The sequence below is a fragment of the Lutra lutra genome, chromosome 7, assembly GCF_902655055.1.
Source record: "Lutra lutra chromosome 7, mLutLut1.2, whole genome shotgun sequence".
Lineage (NCBI taxonomy): Eukaryota > Metazoa > Chordata > Mammalia > Carnivora > Mustelidae > Lutra > Lutra lutra.
Window position 1 is genome coordinate 129,705,787 of NC_062284.1, and position 20,044 is coordinate 129,725,830.

Here is a 20,044-nt window from a genome sequence, read left to right on the forward strand (position 1 = left end):
CAGTGGATTAAACCTGGTCAGGGAGCACTTCTTGGAGGAGGTGACAAAGAACTGAGATCTGAAGAGGCAGTGAACCAGATGAAGGAAGGAGGAGACATCTAGGCAGCGGGAAGGGCTTGTGGAAACCATACACAAGAGGAACAAGACACAGTGATATGAGAGCCAGAAAGAAGATGGCCAACAACTCCCACCCCAGAATCCAGGCTGAGCTGGGCCCTCCAGATCTCCCCCTGGGGGAGGAGTCCTCACCCGCAGCTCGTGCCCATTGGCGGGGGGGCGGCCACAGTGGTGCACACACATTTCAGAAGGCACCTTTGCTTACGGCGGCACCATTTCCTGTCAGGATAGACTTCCCTAGCCTTGGGACAAGTGGCAAAATGTCACATGGCAAATGAGCCTAAGCTATGTTCCTATGCCCCGGAGCCCCAAATCTGAGGGCTCAGGTACCAAAGCCCTGGCGATCTTCCTAGAACACCCAAGTAAGAAGTTTTCCAGATTCGCTTTGCATGTAACAGCAGCGGCACCCAGAGATTTTTAAAGGGGGGGCAAACCCAGACCTTCAGGATCTACAGGGAAGAGAAAGTCCAAATTCTGAGGTCATTACATGCACGCCTGGCTGACCTGGCGAAGCAAAGGGAGGGTAAAGAACATCAGCTCTGTGTCAGCAGCCCTACCTGCCAACAGGCAGCCGTGTGGCCTCGGGAAAAGTGCTTAGGTCCATTAACTTCTGCAAGATGGGAGTGATGATAACAATACTCATTTTGCAAGGGTGTTGTCCTAAGTGTCAAAGGATATTAGGCATCTAGAGCAGGGGACAGCAAGCGATGGCCCTTGGGCCAAAACCAGGCCCATGCCTGTTTTTGTATACAGCCCACCAGCTAAGAATACTTTTTTGACGTTTTAAATGTTTGGAAAAAAAAAACAAAAGAACAGTATTTTGTGATACATGAATACTACATGAAATTCAACTTCAGTGTCCCTGAATGAACTTTCACTGGGACACAACCCACCCATTCATCACACGTCTGTGGCTTCTCCCACGTTGCATTGGCAGAGGTAAGCAGTTGTGACAGTGACTGGTTGGCCCAAAAAAACCTCGAATATTTACCAGCTGGCCCAATGGTGGGTAGAGAGATGGCCCCCCAAAGATGTCCATGTCCCAATCCCCAAAGGCTACCCAGAGCGGGAGAGCAGCCTGGAGGACTATACAGGCCCAAGGGAATCACCCGGTCCTTAGGGAGACAAGAGGGTCAGAATGGGAGCAAATATGACAGGGAGGCAAGGTGAAAGAATGAGAGAGAGAGACTGAAAGATGCCATGTGGCTGGCTGGGACGAGGGAGGACAGGGCCACACGCTGAGGAACGCGGGCAGCCTCCAGAAGCCGGACAAGGCAAGAGACTCTCCCCGAGAACCACTGGAAGGAACGCAGCCTGTGCTGCTTGAATTTGAGCTTTTCTGGCCCACAGAACAGGAAGATTATAACTCTTGTCTGAAGCCACTAAATCCATGCTCTTTGTCACAGCTGGGTTACGACCCCTAACCCAGGCCTTCACAAGGAAGAAGCCTGCTGACTGCTGACGCGGAGCATGAGCGTATCACTCTGGGAACGGGTCTGTTTCGTTCTTGCGCTGCGTTTCCCGGGGCAATGTTGAGGCTAGAGGGCTGGGGAGCTACACGCACAGTGTGCAAACACGGGGCACATGAGAATCCCAAGCCACGGCACCAGGAAGGCACATCACAGTTCTGGTTCCGTTCCAGGTGATGATACCTAGAACCAGTCCCGCCTCCCCCTCCCTGTGCGGGGGTCCCCCGCTCCCCCGGAGGCCTCTTATACGGTATTCCTTCCCAGGCCCCAGGTTAAATCCTAAAACCAGCCTCTTCCCAAGAAGTTCAGTTTCCTTTTCAACCTCACACAAAACCACCAGTCATCGGCTCACACAGCAAAGATGGGAGAGCAGTAGGGGCCCCGGGGAGACATACTCCTGTAATGGTCATTTGCAGGAGGTGCTCCAACTATGGGAGGAAAAGCCTCCCCTACAAGCCTGACTGTGGGGACAATCATACTCTCTCTCTCTCTCTCTCTCTCTCTCAGAGCTCTCCTTAGATCAGGGTGCTGAGGACTTTTTTTTTTTTTTTAAAGATTTTATTCATTTATTTGACAGATAAAGATCATAAGTAGGCAGACAGGCAGGCAGAGAGAGAGGAGGAAGCAGGCTCCCTGCTGAGCAGAGAGCCTGATGCGGGGCTCGATCCCAGAACCCTGAGATCATGACCTGAGCCGAAGGCAGAGGCTTAATCCACTGAGCCACCCAGGTGCCCCAGGACTTTTTTTTTCAATGTCTGGAAACCAGGAACCCAATGCCAGACTCAGCCTCTCAATGCCAAACCCCAAACTGCTCAGTCCCACATAGACTCTCCATCTCTCTGACCACTGACTCTAAGAAGAAAGGGGTCCACTGGGCAAAGCCCAGCCCCTCAGAAAAAGCATTCCCCATACTGCCAGTGGGATGAGCAGCTCACGCAGCCCCACCAGCCCCCTCAGCACCATGTCTGTTCTCGGGGGGCCCTCACTGATTATGCCAGAGCCCTGGGAGCCGAGTGTGCCCGGCCCTTCCCTCCCCTGCAGACCCTCCCTACTTAATTCTTCCTTGAGTCCTGCTGGCTTTGTCTCCAAAATACATCCATCCACTCATCTTCCAAGGCAGCATCATACTTGTCCCGATGAACACAAGTGCCTGGAAACTGTCTCCCAGTCCCAGCCCTGGTCCCTGTGCAGGCCACTGTGGATGGTGCCACTCTCTCCAGCGAGCCCGACACTGGCTGCTGAACTTGGGTCCCCGGGTAAGCCCAACGCACATCTCCAGCTGTATCTTTCAGCATCTCTCTGCCCTGCCACCACCATCCCCTTCTGTCCCCAGATGGATCCATGCTCTTTCCCACCTGAGGCCTCTGCATTCTCTGTTCCCTCTGCCTCCTTCTCCTAACCCTTCCTGGTCTCAGTTTAATCACCACTTAGTCCTCAGAAAGACCCCCCCCCACCAGCCTTCTAAATGCAGAGCACCCTCTATTTTTCCCTTGTGGCATTTATCATTAGTGTTCTTACATTTTTATTCTTCTGGTCACTTGTGTAACATCCTGCCATTCCCCTACAATTCGATCGAAGACCGCGGTGGCAGCTTGTCCAGCTACATAACCCCTGGCATGCACATGACTGAAGTCCAACAAACATGGGCTGAGCCAATAAATGAACAGACAAACGACTCGTGATGTGCAACAGGACAAGGGCTGTGGAGGGTTCAAAATCACACCTGCGGGACAGCCAAGCCGTCCAAGCTGAGCCCCTGCCTTCACCTGGCCCAGGGCCCCATGTTCCCAGCCCCAGCCCCGGGCCCAGGCAGCACAGGCCCCCTCCGGTCTCTCCAGGGTCAAGCACAGCCCCCAACCTGCCCCTGAGGTGATGCCCACCAGAGACAACGTCCTCAGCTCAGGCCATTCCACCTGCCCAAGATGCCCTCTCTGGGCCTTTCAGCTTGTTCTCCTTTTGACAGCACTCAAGTCCTGCTCAGGTTTTGCCTTCTCCAGAAGACCCCAATTCGCCCCTCTCTATGACCCTACTGTGGATTCCGAGAGCACCTGAGAGCTATAGCTGAAACCGCGGATGACTCTCTCATCTCATCCTGACCTCTTGTTGACCTGTCTCTAGCTCTTCTTGTCCCTAAACCAAAGCCCCCAGGAGTCAGTGTTGTGGGGCGAGTCAGTGACTCAACTAAAGTGGCAAAGTTCTGCATTCTCAGTGAGGGAATTAGGGTTCCCGTCCCACCTCTGCCACTATCAGCCCCATGACCTTAGGGAAGTTGCTTCAGTTTCTCTGGGTCTAAATTCCTCACTTGGTAAAGGGGGGTGTTGGAGTCCTTGGTCCCTGGGAGCCTTCCTAATTCTACGATCCTGTAACTCTTAACTTTCCATCCTGTACTCCTGTGATGGTGCCCCAGCCCACACCAGCCTCCCTACACACACACACACACACACACACACACACACACACACACGCACTCAAGTCTGGCTCCCCACCCAGCACTGGCTTACTCTACCCAGTGACACAGGCGCACACACAAGGAGTCACCTCCAAAGTGGCACAGGCCGGGCCACAGAGCAGGGCTTCCCCCCGCGGAAACCACCACAGGAACCCAGCCTGGGACACGGGCCGGCTCCTCCAGCCCCATGAATAAAGAAGCAGACACAGCTGGCCTATTCATAATCAGCATAAAAAATTGATTAGCCCTTTCCAGATTAAACATTATTGTTTCAACGATGAACATAAATCAGCCCGACGTGGACGGTTTGCTTCTCTCTGCTGCCAAGAAGCTACAGCAGGTAGACCGCACGTGGGGACCTGGGCCCGGTGGAGAGAGAGAACTCCTCCCTGGAGAAGGGCCCGGCTCTCAGAAGGTACTCGGGAGGGCAGACCGCCCCTCACCCCCATCACTAGCCCCCGACCTGCGAGCACAGAGGGGCGGCGCCTTTTCCAGAGGTGAGAAGGAGGAGAAGAGCCAAACGACCTCGCCACGTGCTTCTTAGAGCACTTCCTTAGCCGTGTGACTGGCCCTTAAGACAACATAGGTCCAGAGCTGGGCCGGGGCCAAAGGCAAGATGGTGGGCCGGTGCACTGTTAGGGGAAAGAGTGTGACCCTTGGGTGCAGACTGGGTCTCACAGGTGCAGACTGGGTCTCACAGGCCCTTCCTTCAGTGTGGCCTTTAACCCGGCCCCACACGTCCTGCTGCAGCCTGTGGGATTCAAGCGTGTTACGTCTCTACAGTCAGATAACACTCAGGTCCGGTTCCAGCTGAGCTGCTGTCCCACTGTGTGATCCTGAGTAAGTTACTTAGAGTTACAGCTTAGTAAGCTACGACTGGGGAAAACCGGGAAGGGCACACCTAACTCACCTCGCTTTTGTGAGGACTAAAACGAGGATATGTATTTGAAAACATCTAACGCATCCTAGGGAAAGAGAAAATAATAAATAGGCAGTTCCTTGACCTGCAGGGGTTCCCTGTCTGTCTGTCCCACCTCCCACGTGGGAATGCTGGGAGCAGCCATAAACTGCTAGGACGGGAAACCTGGGGAAAGGCCCAGGGCTCCTTCCAGAGAGCAAGAGAACACGAGGGTTAGGACCTTGTATTCTGCAGTCAGCCCTGGTTTTGCTCCCAACTCAACCTCCTATGTCTGTGCAACCTCAGACACATGTCTCAACCTCTCTGGCCTTGGCTTGGATGCTAGTACTGCCCCACACGGAAGCTCTGGGGATTATAGGGGGCACCGCTGCGCCACACCTGCCGCACCCATCCATCCCTTCAGATCTTTCCCCTGCTGCCTCCTGCAACATCAGCATTTGTGTCTGCTCCCGGGGGCTCTTCCTCCACCTGGAGAAATCCGCAGCCCTCAGGAGCTACCATCTCTGTGAAGGTAGGAAGCTGGTGTATAAACACCCAACCTTCTCCCTTGGCCCTTGGGTGGGATGATTTTTTTTTAAGATTTTTTTTTGAAGATTTTATTTATTTGACAGACAGAGATCACAAGTAGGCAGAGAGGCAGGCAGAGAGAGGAGGAAGCAGGCTCCCCGATGTGCAGAGAGCCCGATGCGGGACTCAATCCCAGGATCCTGAGACCGTGACCTGAGCTGAAGGCAGAGGCTTTCAGGGTTGGATGACTTTAAAGTGAGTGTTTGACACCAGTTCCCTGTGTCCCTATGGCGGGAGCCGGTTTAAGGCCCTTCTCTCCCTGAACCATGCTCCCACTTCCCTCCTGGCTGCCCCTGAGCTTCCCACAAAACCACTCCCACCAGAATCCTGTCCTTGGAGTCGTCTTCTGGGAGTGCCCGGCCGGGATGAGCACCTCCCACGTGGTTAGCATCCAGCTAAGGTGAGCGATTATGTTCCCTCAGACACTGCGGGACCTGGGACTCCAAACCATTGCTTCTGCCCCAGCCGTTACCAGTAAAGAAAGGCCGTCCTCTGGCTCACCTGGACATGGGAAGAAGCCATCGGAGCCCCCAGTAATCACACCCACCTGCCCACGCTGCCCACCCCAGCCCTGAGCAGTCTATAAGAAGAGACCCACCCCTCCCCTTACGGGAGGGACGACATGCCACGAGTTCATGCAAGGAGAAGATGAGGACCCCGCCCGCGGTCAGCTTGGCAGTCCCAAGGGCAGAGGGTCAGCTGTCAGGGCCGCTCCTTCTAGAGCAGTGGCTGTGGCACTCCATCTCTGACTTGTCGCCTCCTGACCCACTGCCCAGCCAGGTACACTCACTCTGAGTGCCACTCTGAGTGCCAACACAGGCAGCGGTGAGAAAAGCTGGCCAGGCCCCAGCTCCAGGAAACAGCACAAATAGGCTCAAAAGAAAGAGTTCACCTTGACCAGATGCGGAGGAAGGAAAGAGCCTCCTGGCATGGCTCCTGCCTTGCACCCCTCCAGTTGACCTGCACTGTTGGCGGACTCTGCCCAAAAATCAGCTGCAGAGGGGCACACACACGCACGCGCGCGCGCGCGCGCACACACACGTGTGCAGCACACACACATACAGACACTATCAGCTGAGCAGACTGAACACAGTTCGAAGATCTGGGGCCCATGGTGACACCCTAAAACCTGCACATCAAGATCCAGTGCTATACCCCTACCCCCACTGTCTCGCCCTCCAGAAACCAGGCTATCCTCGGGGGCGGCAGCTACACAGCGGGAGGGGTGAGGGCTCAGGCAACAGTGCTCAAAGCGGGGGCTCTGCCTCTTCTAGCTAGGAGACGGAGGCTGCTGCTTAACCTACCAGAGTCCTGGCTTCCTCATTTGGAAAACTGGAAGGGTAAAATCTACCAACCTCGTCAAGTTATTGTAACCATTAGAAACAATATCTATAAAACATCCAGCCACTGTGTGTACTACCTGGCAAGGACCAAAAAGAAAGTCTCCTGCCATTATCATCTGCGGACATGAACATCTTTTAGGCCACGTTCTGCCCTACTGCTTCCCACCCCACCCCACCTGTCGCCTTGGGGCTTAAATGAGAGGGATGAGGTCTTCTGACGGTCCCCACCTCCTCCGGCCTCCGTGAGTGGCCAGGGACTGGACAGCGGTGTTTGTTTCCCAGGGCGACTATAACAAATCACCGCGAACAGGTGCTTAAAACAACAGAAATGTATTGGCTCCCTGTTCTTGGGGCTAGCCGTCTGAAATCAAGGTGCTGGTGGGCCTGCGTGCCCTCTGCAGGCCCCAGGAAGGAGCCTTCCCAGCTCTTCCTAACTCCCAGCGCTGCCAGCAATCTTGGCATCTCCTCAGCTTGCAGCGGCGTCCCATCTCTACCGCCGCCGCCACGTGGCCCCTCACAAGGCCACCAGTGGCCGGATGTAGGGCCCACCCCAATGCACTATCAACTTAAGTTACCGAATTACAGCAGCAAATACCTCATTTCACATTCTCGGGTTCTAGGAAGCCAGGAATGGGGTGGAGGAGCGTGGGGGACACCATTCCACCCAGCACAACCCCTGACTTAGGCTCAGTTGGGCAGAGTCCTGATCCAGAATTTGATAAAAGGAAAGTGGAGTGTTCAGGACGAAGGAGGAGGAGGCCCTGCTGGGGGCAAACCCGGGAAGAGGTAAGGTTGAGCGATGCCAGGGGTAGCAGCCCATAGAAGAAACCAGCCGTGAATAGAGCCAGCCTGCAGGAAGAACATGAGAGACAGAGGAGTCCTGGAAGAGCACCCCAAAAGCCCCACTCAGCCCCGTGCCTGCCCAAAGCATGGTCACAGGACACACCATGTCAGCCCTCTCGCCTCAGCTGGTTCCCAGCAAAAGCGCTCATGCCCTCACCGAAGCCAGCTTGAACCATGGCCCCCAAATATTCATATGTTGGGGTCCTAACCTCCAGGACCTGACCTTCGGAATGTGACCTTACTTGGAAACAGTGTCATTGCAGATGCAATTACTTAAGATGAGGTCACCCTGGCATGGAGGGTGGGGGGTGCTAAGCCAATATGACAGTGTCCTTAAGAAAGGGGGCAACTTGGACACAGAAACAGACACGCACCCAGGAAGCAGACCGGGTGAGCGGGAAGGTGGAGATCGGGGCCTTCCTATAGAGATCTATAGGCCAAGGAAGGACGAAGATGGCCAGCAAACCACCCGAAGCTAGAGAGGAGGCTGGGAGCAGAGGCCCCCTCACCACCTCGGTGCACCAGCCCTCCCCCAACCCCCAGGCACCCAGGTCTCGGGCTCCTGCCCACCAGAACTGAGACAACAGATTTCTGTGGTTTGAGCCGCCAGTCCGTGTCACAGCAGCCCTCACGATCTAACACAGCCCAGCCACAGGGCCCCACCACCAAGCCCCGCGCGCGCCTCTGCTCCTGGGTCCCATGGAGCCACTGCACCACCAGCCTCCGATGGCCTCGGGCTTTCGCTCCTTCCATCTTGCTCATCCTCCGAGGGCCGCCTCCTCCGAGAACCCTCTTCTGAACTTCCCCCTGAACCTTTCCTGCACCAGCCCCACAGCTGAGTGCTTAATTGTTCTCTGTAATTACTTCCTCTGTGAATTGTTCTGTCTGCCCGGCTTGAGGAGGGCGGGCCACGGCTTTGACACATTCTATATCTCCCACAGCATTGGCACAGAGGTAAGTACCTATCGGCTGCTCAACAAATCTGTACTTTCGGAGGGAGCGATGCAGTCGGTGGTGGCCTCTGACCTTCCAGACTCTGCAAATGGGGCTGCTGTCAGCTGAGGCGCTTTCTCCAGCGAGCAGGCCCAACACAGCAGCTAAGCAGAGGGCTGGGTTTGGGCAAGACCCTACAGGTTAGAGCCTAAAGGGGCGGGGTGGGAGGGTGGGTGTGGGAAGGGGACATACCACAGCCTGGTCTGCGGATTGAAGGTGAACGGTGAGCACATGGGTATAATCATCCCAACCACTAGCAAGTAGGAGGGCTTGCTAAAGGATACAAAGAACATCCAGAATCCTCTCAGCATGAGGGATGAACTTAAGAAAATAGGGCTTCCTCAAAGCCCCCAGGAGGCCACAAAGTCCCATGGAGGGCGAAAGCCACGGGAGCCCCTCTGGGTTTCTTCGACAGCAAGACCAGCGTGTCTCTGAGTGTTGGCCTCACTCCAGGCAGCAAGCACCCAGCCCTGAACAGGAGGATGGACACTGCATCGGAGTCAGGAGACCCGGGTTTGAGTCCGCTTCCACCAACACCCAGTCGTGCCACTCTGGGCCAGTGACTTCCCGCTCTGAGCCTCAGTTTCCTCGCCGATGAAACACAGGCCTTGGACAGGGCGATTTCTAAACCATCACAACTCAGGAGTACGTGATTCTCTTGGGGAACTTTTGTCTAAGGCGCCTGCCACTGAATGACGAAGGCCAAACCAGAAAAGCCGGTGTTTGTCAACCGTCAGGAAGGCCCAGGTACCAGTGGGGTGCTGGATGTAATTGAGGGTCCCAGTGTGCCTGCCTCATTTTGTCCTTACAAGAGCTCTGCACGTGACGACCGGAGTTATGAGCTACCAGGGTTCACTGTGCGCCCCCGAGGGGCCCTAGCACTGAGTCCTCATCACGGCCCTATGAGTGTGGAGGTTCTGCCATCATCCCTGTTTACAGATGAGGAGACTGAGGCTCAGAAACAACTAATGATGCAGTGAAAATCTGGTAGCATTTGGGATTCATGCAAGGCTCTCTAACTCCAAAGTCTATTATTAACCATATGCCATACTACCTTGGAAATGACCCTCCTGTTCTCTCCAGAAGACAGACCCTGCCCTTGCCCTCAGCTCATAGTTGAGACAGCCCCAGACACACCCTCACACAGCCCTCCACAGGCTCCTACATAACACCCCAGGGGATTCTGGAAGCAAGACCCAGGCAGGAGCAGAGCCGGCCACCCCAAGAACTCCAGGACCCATAATGCCATGCCATGATGTCCTGCGTCAGAGTGTCTCCATGCAGCTAACAACACATTAGTGAGCACCTCTGGTGTGCCAGGCACTGAGCAGTGCTCTGAGAGAACCCCAAGGAGAGTGGGAGACCACCCACCCCAAGACACACACCCAGCACTGAAATGACCAGAAAGACACAAGAGGGAAACCAAGTGCTCTGATTCACGATCCAACCTGGCTGAGGAGGTCAGTGAAGGCTTCAAGGGGACAGAGGCACACAAAGTCGTTCTGCAATTCAATGCAACCACACTTACTAACACCTACTATGTGCAGAGCTCACACTAGGCCCTGTGGGAGGTTCAAGATGGAAAAGCAACCAATCTGAATGCAACAAATAATGGCGTTAGAGCTGTGACAGGGACAGAAAGTGCCCAGGGGAAACACAAAAGAGCCACTAATACTGACTGGGGGTGGGGGGCACATGAGGAGGACAAGGGTATGATTTCACTGGAAAACATGCCTCAATTTCTCATCTGTAAAATAAGTAATATTAGTACTGATCTTAAAGGGTCTTAGTGAGAAGTAAGTTGATCCGCAGGAAACTTCTGAGACAGTGTCTGACACCCAGCGAGCATTCAGGCCATGTGTCCACGAGTGTGGTGGTGTTGCTAAGGCTGGAGTTCAAAGGATGAGAAGGGATCTGCTGAGTTAAGGAGGGGAAGTGAGAGGACAGGCCTTGGGGTGCATGCAGTGAATCCCCCGTGGGGCCAGAGTGTCTCTGTGTGAAGACTAGAGCAGGAAAGAGAGTGGGGAGCAGCTCTGACCTGCTCTCTTGGGGGGCTCTGTTCCACAGGCACGGGAGGGACGTGGCCCAGGCTAGGTAAGGGCAATGTGGAAGCTGTGGGGCCACAGAATGAAGGGGCCCTGGAGATGGAGCACAGCCCCCAAGGAGGAGGCTTCTCGGGGCTGGGGCAGTGCAGCTGCTCAGGGAGGAGGCAGAGACCAGGAAGCCGGGGAAGAAGAGCCAGCGTCATGGCGGCCACCTCAGTCTCTCCCCCAGTGACTAATAGCACACTATCCGTCCCGGATGACATTAATGCTTCCCGCCATCCATCTCCTACTCGTTAAATTACCATTTTATGGCCAAAATCTCTCTCCCATAATTGATAAAAATCTCCTTTTGATGTTCAGTATGATTGGGGGGAAAATGTTTTTTTATTCTTCATTATGTTTTTAATATAAATGTATTTTTGATTGAGAGCTGCTGGGAAGCCCAGAGGAGGTGAATCACTCTCCCTTGCCCCCCAGTCCTCCCCACACACAGCTTGGCGGCCACCAGCTCCTTCTGCTCCACTCCCAGAATGCTCACACAGCAGCCGTCTTGGGGAACCAGAAGCCAGAACAAAGGTTGTGCTGAAGACTGAGGGAAGCAAATCTAAAAAGAGCCAAAGCCTTCCAGGTGGTCCTGAGCCCCAGAGCGCAGAGCAGCTGGGGTGGTGAAGGGCGAGCTGGCCTCAGCCAGGCCCCTGCCCGTGTGCAAGGACAGGGGCAAGAGCTCCAGGGGGCAGGGACGCCCAGGGGCTGGCACAGCACTGGGCAGAGAGCTACGCTCAGTCAATGCGAGGAAGTAAGGGCAGGGAGAAGCTGGAACAACACTAGAAAGAAGGCAGCAAGGAATACAAGACAGAGGCACGTGTCACCGAGGAGGGGAAATTTTCCACAGGCACAGGTCCCCCAGGTAAAACTGGCTCCTCCAGCCCTTCTGTCCCAACCATGTCCCTTGCCCCAGTCCAACCCAGGGCATGTCTGTCCCCACATACGTCCACACCCAGCTCCTGCAAGGCAAGGGAAGCCAAGTCTAGCTGCCATCCTGCAAGAAGGAGGGCTGGGTCCTGAACACAGTACAGCCACCAACTCGTCACCCTGGGCACCCGTGGCTGCCCTCAACCCCTTGTCTGGGGAGTCAGCTCTAGGCACCAATAGCACAAAGCAGATGCTGCTGATGACCTCAGGACATGGCTATGGTTGAAACGGCCAGGCTGAGCTGCCAGTACCACCCCCACCAAGGTGGGGGTCACAGGTAGGACTTAAGAAGCCCAGGCTCCCAAGGCAGTGGAGGGGAGGGGCTTGACCAACAGACGGAATGCTGGGTACTGAGCAGGGAAGAGAAAGGAGGATTCTACTAGCAGAGCAGTATTGGGACAGAGAGCCGTATGAGCTCTCAGAGAACCTGGTTGAAGATCCAACCCTGTCATTTACAGGTCTCTCCGAATCTGGGCTCCTCACGCATGTAAAGCATCCAGCATAACTCCGGGAGAGCAGCTAACATTTGTGGGCCATTTGCTCTCTGCCTACAGCCTCCACGTGCTCCACGTCTGTTAATTCATTTAACCCCCACAGTCAGGCTGTGTGGCATGTGCTGTCAGTATCCCCATTTTACAGGTGAGGAAAATGAGAGATGGAGAAGATAAGGACCACACCCAAGGTCACACAGCCAGTACATCGGCAAGCACTTTAGCTCCTACTCTCAATAGGAAACTCGGCTGTAGGGACCAAAGGTACAGATGGGCAGTCCTGACTGAGGGCCATGGGGGACCTGCAGGGATAATGTTATGTGTCAACTTTGTGGAGCCATGGTGCCCAGACACTTGGTCAGACTTTATTCTAATGTCTCTGTAAGGATCTTTTTGAATAAGATTTACATTTAAGTCAGTAGACTTTGTGGGGGGGCCTGGGTGGCTCAGTTGGTAAGCATCCAATTCTTGGTTTTGGTTCAGGTCATGATCTCATGGGTCTTGAGAGCAAGCCCTGCATGGGGCTCTGCGCTGAGCAGGGAAACTGCCTGAAGATTCTTTCTCTCTGCCCTTCCCCCCACTCACGTGCACGCATACTCTCTCCCTCCAAAATAAATATATAAGTCCTTTTTAAAAAATCAGTAGACTTTGAGTAAAGCAGACTGTCCTCTGTAACATGGGTGGGCCTCATCTAATCAGCTGAAAGCTTGAATAGCTCAAGACTGACCTCCTGGAGTAACAGGGAATTCTGCCAGCAGACAGCCTTTAGACTCAAACTGCAATTTCCACTCTTCCTGGATCTCCAGCCAGATGCCTCCCCACTCACATCAAAGATGCAAGACTTATCAGCCTCCACAACTGCATAAGTCAATTCCTTAAACCAATCAATTTCTCCACTTATTACACACACACACGCACACACACACACACACCCTGTTGGCTCTGTTTCTCTGGAGAACCCTGACTAATAGAAGAAGGAAATCCAGCCCTGGCAGAGGTGCCACCTGCAGGAAGGGGTGCCCAGAGGGGGTGCCTTTCCCTGCTTGTCACACAGCTCTCCACGTACCAGCAGAGGTCTTGCGTGAAATGACAAGGATCAGCCCAGAGTTTGCCATCCCCTATCCATGGCCAGCCCCAAGGCCTCCATGGAAGCCGCTGCTCCAGTCTCTGTCCAAGGTCGGCACTGCCCCCATTTGATGCCCCACCACCACCAGGAAGCCCTCACACGGGCCAGGCATTCTCCTGCCTCACCTGCCTGCCTTCTACTTCTGCTCCTGCCAGTCTCTTGCCAAGAGTGCCTTCTCTCTGCCACCCCTGCCAAGCTTCATAAATGACAGAGGTTCCTGGGACAAGAGCTTCTTCATCACTTCCTTTTTGCTTATACCTTGAGCAAAGCAGGATAAGAATGTCACCTTCCACCTGTACCTATAGATTTGTAAGAAGCCACAAGGTGCGCATTCTCCCACCTGATGCACAGTGGTTCCTTTCCATGTTCCAGTGGACCCCCTGGCCAGATGGTCCATCAAGAACACGGATCTCCTGTGACACACAGCATGTGTCCCTGGGTACTATGGGAAGTTATAGAACAAGTTCAAGTCTAGATCCCCACCTTGTGGGAGCTCAGGGGTAAGAGAATGCTAAATCAAATTTCAAAGGGGCGCCTGGGTGGCATAACAGGTTGAGCATCTGACTCTTGGTTTCAGCTCAGGTCGTGATCTCAGGGTCTTGAGATCGAGCCCCATACTGGGCTTCACGTTCAGTGTGGAGTCTGCTCGAGAGTCTCTCTCCTTCTGCCCCTCCCCACTGTACATGCACACACACCCTCTCTCTAAAATAAATAAATAAATCTTTTTTTAAAAGAGTCAGAAATTAATAAAATACTGCAGTTTAAAAAAAACACTGGGGCACCTGGGTGGCTCAGTCATTAGGCGTCTGCCTTCAGCTCGAGTCATGATCCCGGTGTCCTGGGATCGAGCCCCACATCTGGCTCCCTGCTCCATGGGAAGCCTGCTTCTCCCTCTCCTGCTTCCCCTGCTTGTGTTCCCTCTCTCACTGTCTCTGTCAAATAAATGAATAAAATCTTTAAATAAATAAATAAAAACACCAACATGTTTCAGAGTACAGAAGCCAAACCCCAACCCCCAAGACGGGTACAAGCAGTGCCCCTTAACAAAGGTATTTCTGTGCATCACTCTGGCAGCTGATCTCATTTCCTTCCGTTTTCATACAACTTTAGAGCTGGAAAGAACCTTAATCTGATTCAAGTATATTCCAAAACAAAAACAAAACTGGATCATTTATTGAAATATACTGTAATGAGATCAGATGTGTGTGTGTGTGTGTGTGTGTGTGTGTGTGTGTTAAGGAGGGGGTAGGAGAAGGGATGTGAGCATGTCCACAACCATGGGTAACAGTAGCAGTGCGCTGACAATTCTATCATGTCTTCCTAGTCCCACTATAACTCCTCTCCCCAAGCTCTCCACCTACCTCAAACCTCCCACCTTCCCTTTCCCCCACCTGGAAAAGACAACCTCATCTCCCACCTTGCTAAGAAAATCTGGTCCCACTCCATCCTCCTTTGGTTGGGTCCCTCTCCAAGTTCTCCTCTCCCTTAGGCTCACATTATGAAAAAAGACATTTGAGGCCCTTCACAGTGTGACCTCAGCACAAACTTAGCAACCTCAGCTCCACTGTCCACCAAACTGAACCCCATATGCTAGTCAACGAGACTATTCACCATGCAAGCTCTGTGCTTTATGCTCTCCAGTGCCTGTATGCTTGCTTAGCCCATCTCATCCACCAGAAGTCCTCTCCTCCAACCTCTACTTCCTCCAATCCCTGCCATCCTTGAGAGCCTGGGTCAGATGCCATCTGCTTCAGACAGTCTCAATCCACCCAAATGTAACCTAACTCTCTCCCTGTCTGTCTATCTGTGTCTCTCTCTCCTATAAACCAGTGGGCATTTACATGGCCAGCTACTACAGAGACGTGTACCTCCCAATGACCCCAGACTATAAGGGCTAGAATGAGGTCTTACCCATCCTCGGCTGCACACAAAGCTTCCAGCACTGCACCTTCCTCACTAAATACCAGCTGCTTGGACAACAAAGAGAGAAGGAATGGAAAATGAAGGAACGGGTATCAAAACACAGAACTACAGGCTGATCATACCTGTAGGGGGCCTCTGAGGACTCTTGGCCCAGAAGAGGAATGTGTAAGGATGGGTTGGTGGTCAGAACCCTGCCATGTCCTCCAGCAGGGAGCCAAGAACTCCTGGGGACCAAGGTGGCTTAGGCCTGTGTGTTCCCCATTCAGGGCGCAAAGGTGTCAGCCTGAGCTCCTTCCATGGCATGAGCCATGACCAGGAGAAGAAAGAACTCATGTCTCAGCCACCTGTCAGGGCTCCCCTCTGCTGGATGGAAAGGACCAAGTCTTCAGCATTCTCCCCGGACGCTCAAGCTCCGGCGCCATCTGCTGGCTACGGGAAGCACTGCACCCAGACCTCCAGTCCCAAGGGCACTTAGGGGACCAAGGTGGAGACAATTCCCAACCCTCTCCAGACCCAGGTCACTTTAGAGTCACCAGAAATGACCCCACCTCCTAGAGTTCAGGCTTCTAACTGCCTCCCAGAACCTGTCCTTCAGGACTTCAACCTAGCATTTAAAATAAAAAGAACAGGGAAAAAAAAAGCAAGTTTCCTTCTGGTAATACTAGCTGAGAAACTTCCAAGACATACGTACAGACACAGAAAACAGATTTCCAAAGTCAACCACAGAAAGACGATTATCATATGCTCTCTGATATGAGGAATTTGAGAGGCAGGACAGGGGGCTGTGGGGGGTAAGAAAGGAATAAATGAAACAAGATGGGATCGGGAGGGAGACAAACCATAAGAGACTCTTAATCTCACAAAACAAACTGAGGGTTGCTGGGGGGAGGCAGGTAAGGAGAGGGTGGTTGGGTTATGGACACTGGGGAGGGTATGTGCTATGTTGAGTGCTGTGAAATGTGTAAGCCTGACAATTCACAGACCTGTACCCCTGGGGCTAATAATACATTATATGTTAATAAAAATAATTTTAAAAAGAAAAAAGAAAGAAAACAGATTTCCAAATTATTCCTGCCAGAGAGAAGCTCTGTTACATAGGAGACAAAGCACTGGCCTGGTAATCAGAAGATCCAAGGCCTTGTCCTGTCACTCACACCCTTCTCCCTTAGCTCCGTGGCCCCCACCCCCACCCCCAACCCCACACAGCGCTATGCCAGGACAGTGCCCCTTTACTCGCTCCCCCTCCCATGGACTGGCTGCTGTGCAAAGATTTGCAGATTCAGAGTCACATGTAGATCATGGAGTTCAGAGGAGATGCAAACTCACTGTCATCTCCCACACACTGCTGGGGACACCCCCGGGGGCCAGCCTCATCTGCCTGGGACAGGGACTGGTATGAGGACCCTAAGGACTCTGTTAGGCCTCTGATGGTGGGAAGGTTCCTCAAGAGGCGTAGATGCAATCAACCAGTGCAGCCCCAACACACCAGCCTCGAGCTCTCTCTGGCCACCCTCCCTGCTCTTCTGGCCTGAGATTTAGGGGCAGCCATGCAGACTTTGATCTCTAGGGGCCTTTGAAGCCCATCCAAGAACTTGAACCCAGCCAGCAGGTGGTGATACATGAAAGCCTCAGTTTCCTGTAACCACATTCCTGAAACCAGGGATAAAACAGAGCTTTCCACGGAGGGTCCCAGGGCAGGCGTGGAGCCCCCCATCAGTGGGATCCACTCAGACCTCTTCCTGGCAGGGCGAGCTGCTCCCCATCAGTGTCATGGGAGAGGCGGGAGGAGGAGGGACGTGCAAAGTGAGTGACTTTCCCCGCCCTCACACCCCCACATCCACCTACCCTGCTTCCCACACAGCCCCTTTCCCCTCCCTCCACCCACAGACTGAGAAAGTGTGTCACCAGGGAACAAATGCCATCTTCCCCAAGGGAGGAGGAGGAGGCAGGGGGAGAGGAAAGATTTCAATTGTGCGCCTGTGAGGGCCCCCGTAAGAAACCAGAGGCTGCCGAGCTTCCCAGCCGGGAAGGACACCCCCTCAGAACCGTGACCTTGACATTAGCCTCCTTTCTCCGAGGGCTTGACACACCTGAGGGGCAGAAGCCACAGGCCACCAAGCTCAGGACCACACAGCCAGGGGAACTAAGAGAAGAGGACCTGAAGATCCAGATGAAATCTTTTGACCCCAAACAACCTTTGGCCAGCTGGGTGTGCCCACCACGGGGTTGACACCCCAAACTTCTCGTCTCTCTTCACCCTGATTTACAGGGGGCCACTGACGGGCTCTCGCCTTCTCCTCTGGCTCTCCACAGACAAGCCGGCCTCCAAGGGTTAATCTGCTGCCTTCCTTCCCTTGCAGCCGCCCCCACTGAGCCGCCACACGCCAGCAATGATGCACTTCACACTGTTATTACAGTGATTTATTTAGTTTTAATTTGGGGGTGAATCTCGTGCTAGAGGAAGCGGGAGGCCAACGGTCTTGGCAAGAAGCAAAGCCACGCACAGGCCTGTGCCATGCCAATCCTGTCCCCTCTGCCGGTGTCCCTCCATCCTAACCCTGCTCCTCCTGGCCTGTGGCCTTGCTCCTGAGATAAACTGGGAGGTTATCTCCTCCACTAAGCCTTTATCCCTCATCTGCAAAATGGGGTAAATAACAGTACCTATCTCCTACGAGGACGAGGTGAGCTACTGCAGGGAACGCGGTACAGCTATTCTCACGCAGTAAACCCTCAATAACGGACAGATGTTATTGGGATTGAGCCCTATGAATCACATTACTTGGTAGAATAAAAGCAATCGCCTATCAACTATTTCAGAAGGTTCGAGTCATCTTTTTCACGGAGGGCCACAGAGGCACCTTGTAACCCCTTTGATTTCACTCCTGAGAGTTGCCAAGAAGTACGTTTCCGCTCTAGGGCAGAGCCCCAGCCCCCAGCAGCGACAGCATAGCAGCCCAGACCCCGGCCCTCCTGGGCCCGCAGCTACCTCCTTGCCCAGGTCCTCGCGGATGACCTGGCGGACCTCATGCATGCTGCTCTGCGGGGCCTGGCTGTGGAGCACCTTCAGGGTGCTGGTGTACTCCTCCGGAAGCAGATAGTCCAAGGCTCCCAGGTGCTGGCCCACCTTGATGAAAGTGCCCCGGTTGGCACAGCAGAGCTCACAGAGACGCCTGGCAGAACGGAGGTGCACCTATAGGGAGAGAGGCCAGGGCCAGAGAGGTGTGAGTGCCCACTGTCCACTGGACATCGGTCCCTCCTCCAGCCCCCTCTGCTGGAAAGTCCTGATTCACTCCCCAGAGCGAGTGAGCAAGTGCACATGCACACACGCACACACACACACACACAGCTCCACTCGCCTCCTGCCTCAATGCTCTCCTTCAGCCTCAGCACCCAGGGCAGTCAATCCCAGCCTCAGCCTGAGGCCGGCCGCCCGCTCCCATGTTTCTGGTCGTCTTCCCATCGAAACTCACCTGGCCCAGGAACCAGAGCATTCGTTCAAGGCTTTTCACCAAATCTACTAATGATTCAGTTGAGGGCGCATGGAGTAAGTGTACGGCCACCCAAGCCTCAGACACACGAACAACACTATCTGCTTGGAGGTCTGCGGTTTCTAAAACACGGCCATTTATATCATTTCTTTGGATCCCTACAGCAGCTCAGGGAGTCAGGTACTGGTATCTTTAAAAATAAAAAACCCAGGTGTTGTGCTTATGAAGAAATGCTAATAGAGGTCAAAGGAAGGTCTAGGAAATGCTCCAAACCTAGGGCTCTTTTAACTCAGCAAACTTTTGCATGGATCTCCTCTTAAATGGGAGAAAAGTCTTACTGGGAAATGTCAGGTGCATGGAGCACACAGCTGGGCTGGTCGCCTAGGACAGGGCAGGCTGCCTGACGTCCTCTGTCCTTCCAGAGCTAGGGAGTGGCCCCCTTGGGTCCTAGGCTGTGTATCCCCCCGTTCTCACTCCAGTTCATTGGAGGGTCTTGGAACTGGGAGGGCCCATCCTTCCTGGCACTACAGCTTCTGCTGCAGGATAGGGCCATGGGCACAGACAGAAGGGAGCCCAGTGCCCTGTGGGAAGCTCTTCACCCCCAAAAAATCAACCAAGAGGGGAAACACCTAGATGGACTTGCACTCTCTTGAGTGTCACAGAAGACGCCAACATAAGCACGTACTGGAGGCAATAAACCACCTGAAGAGTTAAGTAACTTCTGGCAAGAATGATGGAAGAAACAGTTAAAGATCCCCTACAATGAGTTGCCAGGTGAGCCACACAGAAAACTGTTACTTCAGAAATTAAAATACCACCACAGCCCTCAACAGCCTTGTCCCAGCAGCCAGGGAGCCCATCTGCCCCGTCCGGCCACAGCAGACTGAATGCCCCGGCCTCCAGCCCTGGGAGCTATCCTGAGGTCCCCCCCACTCCCCGGCATCCACTACAGGCTCTACTGGACACCACCACCTCACGCCCCAGTGCACTCTCAGGGGGCCCTATATGCACATGGCTCCTTCCCCCGGGGCAGAGTCCTCCAGCCTGGATGTGGGTACCTGGTCCAAACTGGGCCACGGAGAGCCTTTTTTCCCCGAGAGGAGGACACAGGAGAAGGAAATTAATCCTAAGAAATGAAGGGAGAGAGCATGTTCTTAGATGGGTCGAAGAATTGTGGGAAAGGGGTAGAATCTCTTTAAGACTTTGCAGCTGGGTACTCAGGGGACCAGTGGCAGATGGCAGGAAATCAGTGCCACGGCCGGCCAAGGCCATGCTCAAGCCCTGGCTTTGAGGAAGCAA

At 53.9% G+C, this 20,044-nt stretch overlaps 1 protein-coding gene across 6 annotated transcripts in view; it reads right to left on the reverse strand.

Moving 5' to 3' along the window:
- ADCK1 (aarF domain containing kinase 1) overlaps positions 1-20,044 on the reverse strand; it is a 121,450-nt gene that overhangs the window by 53,074 nt on the left and 48,332 nt on the right. For 5 of the 6 annotated variants that reach the window (XM_047738240.1, XM_047738237.1, XM_047738235.1 and 2 more), the window contains exon 4: positions 18,244-18,447. The exons of the other annotated variant lie outside the window; for it this stretch is intronic. In XM_047738240.1, coding sequence (XP_047594196.1) covers positions 18,244-18,447 — 204 coding nt within the window. The remainder of the gene's footprint in view (positions 1-18,243; positions 18,448-20,044) is intronic. 6 annotated transcript variants of the gene reach the window in all.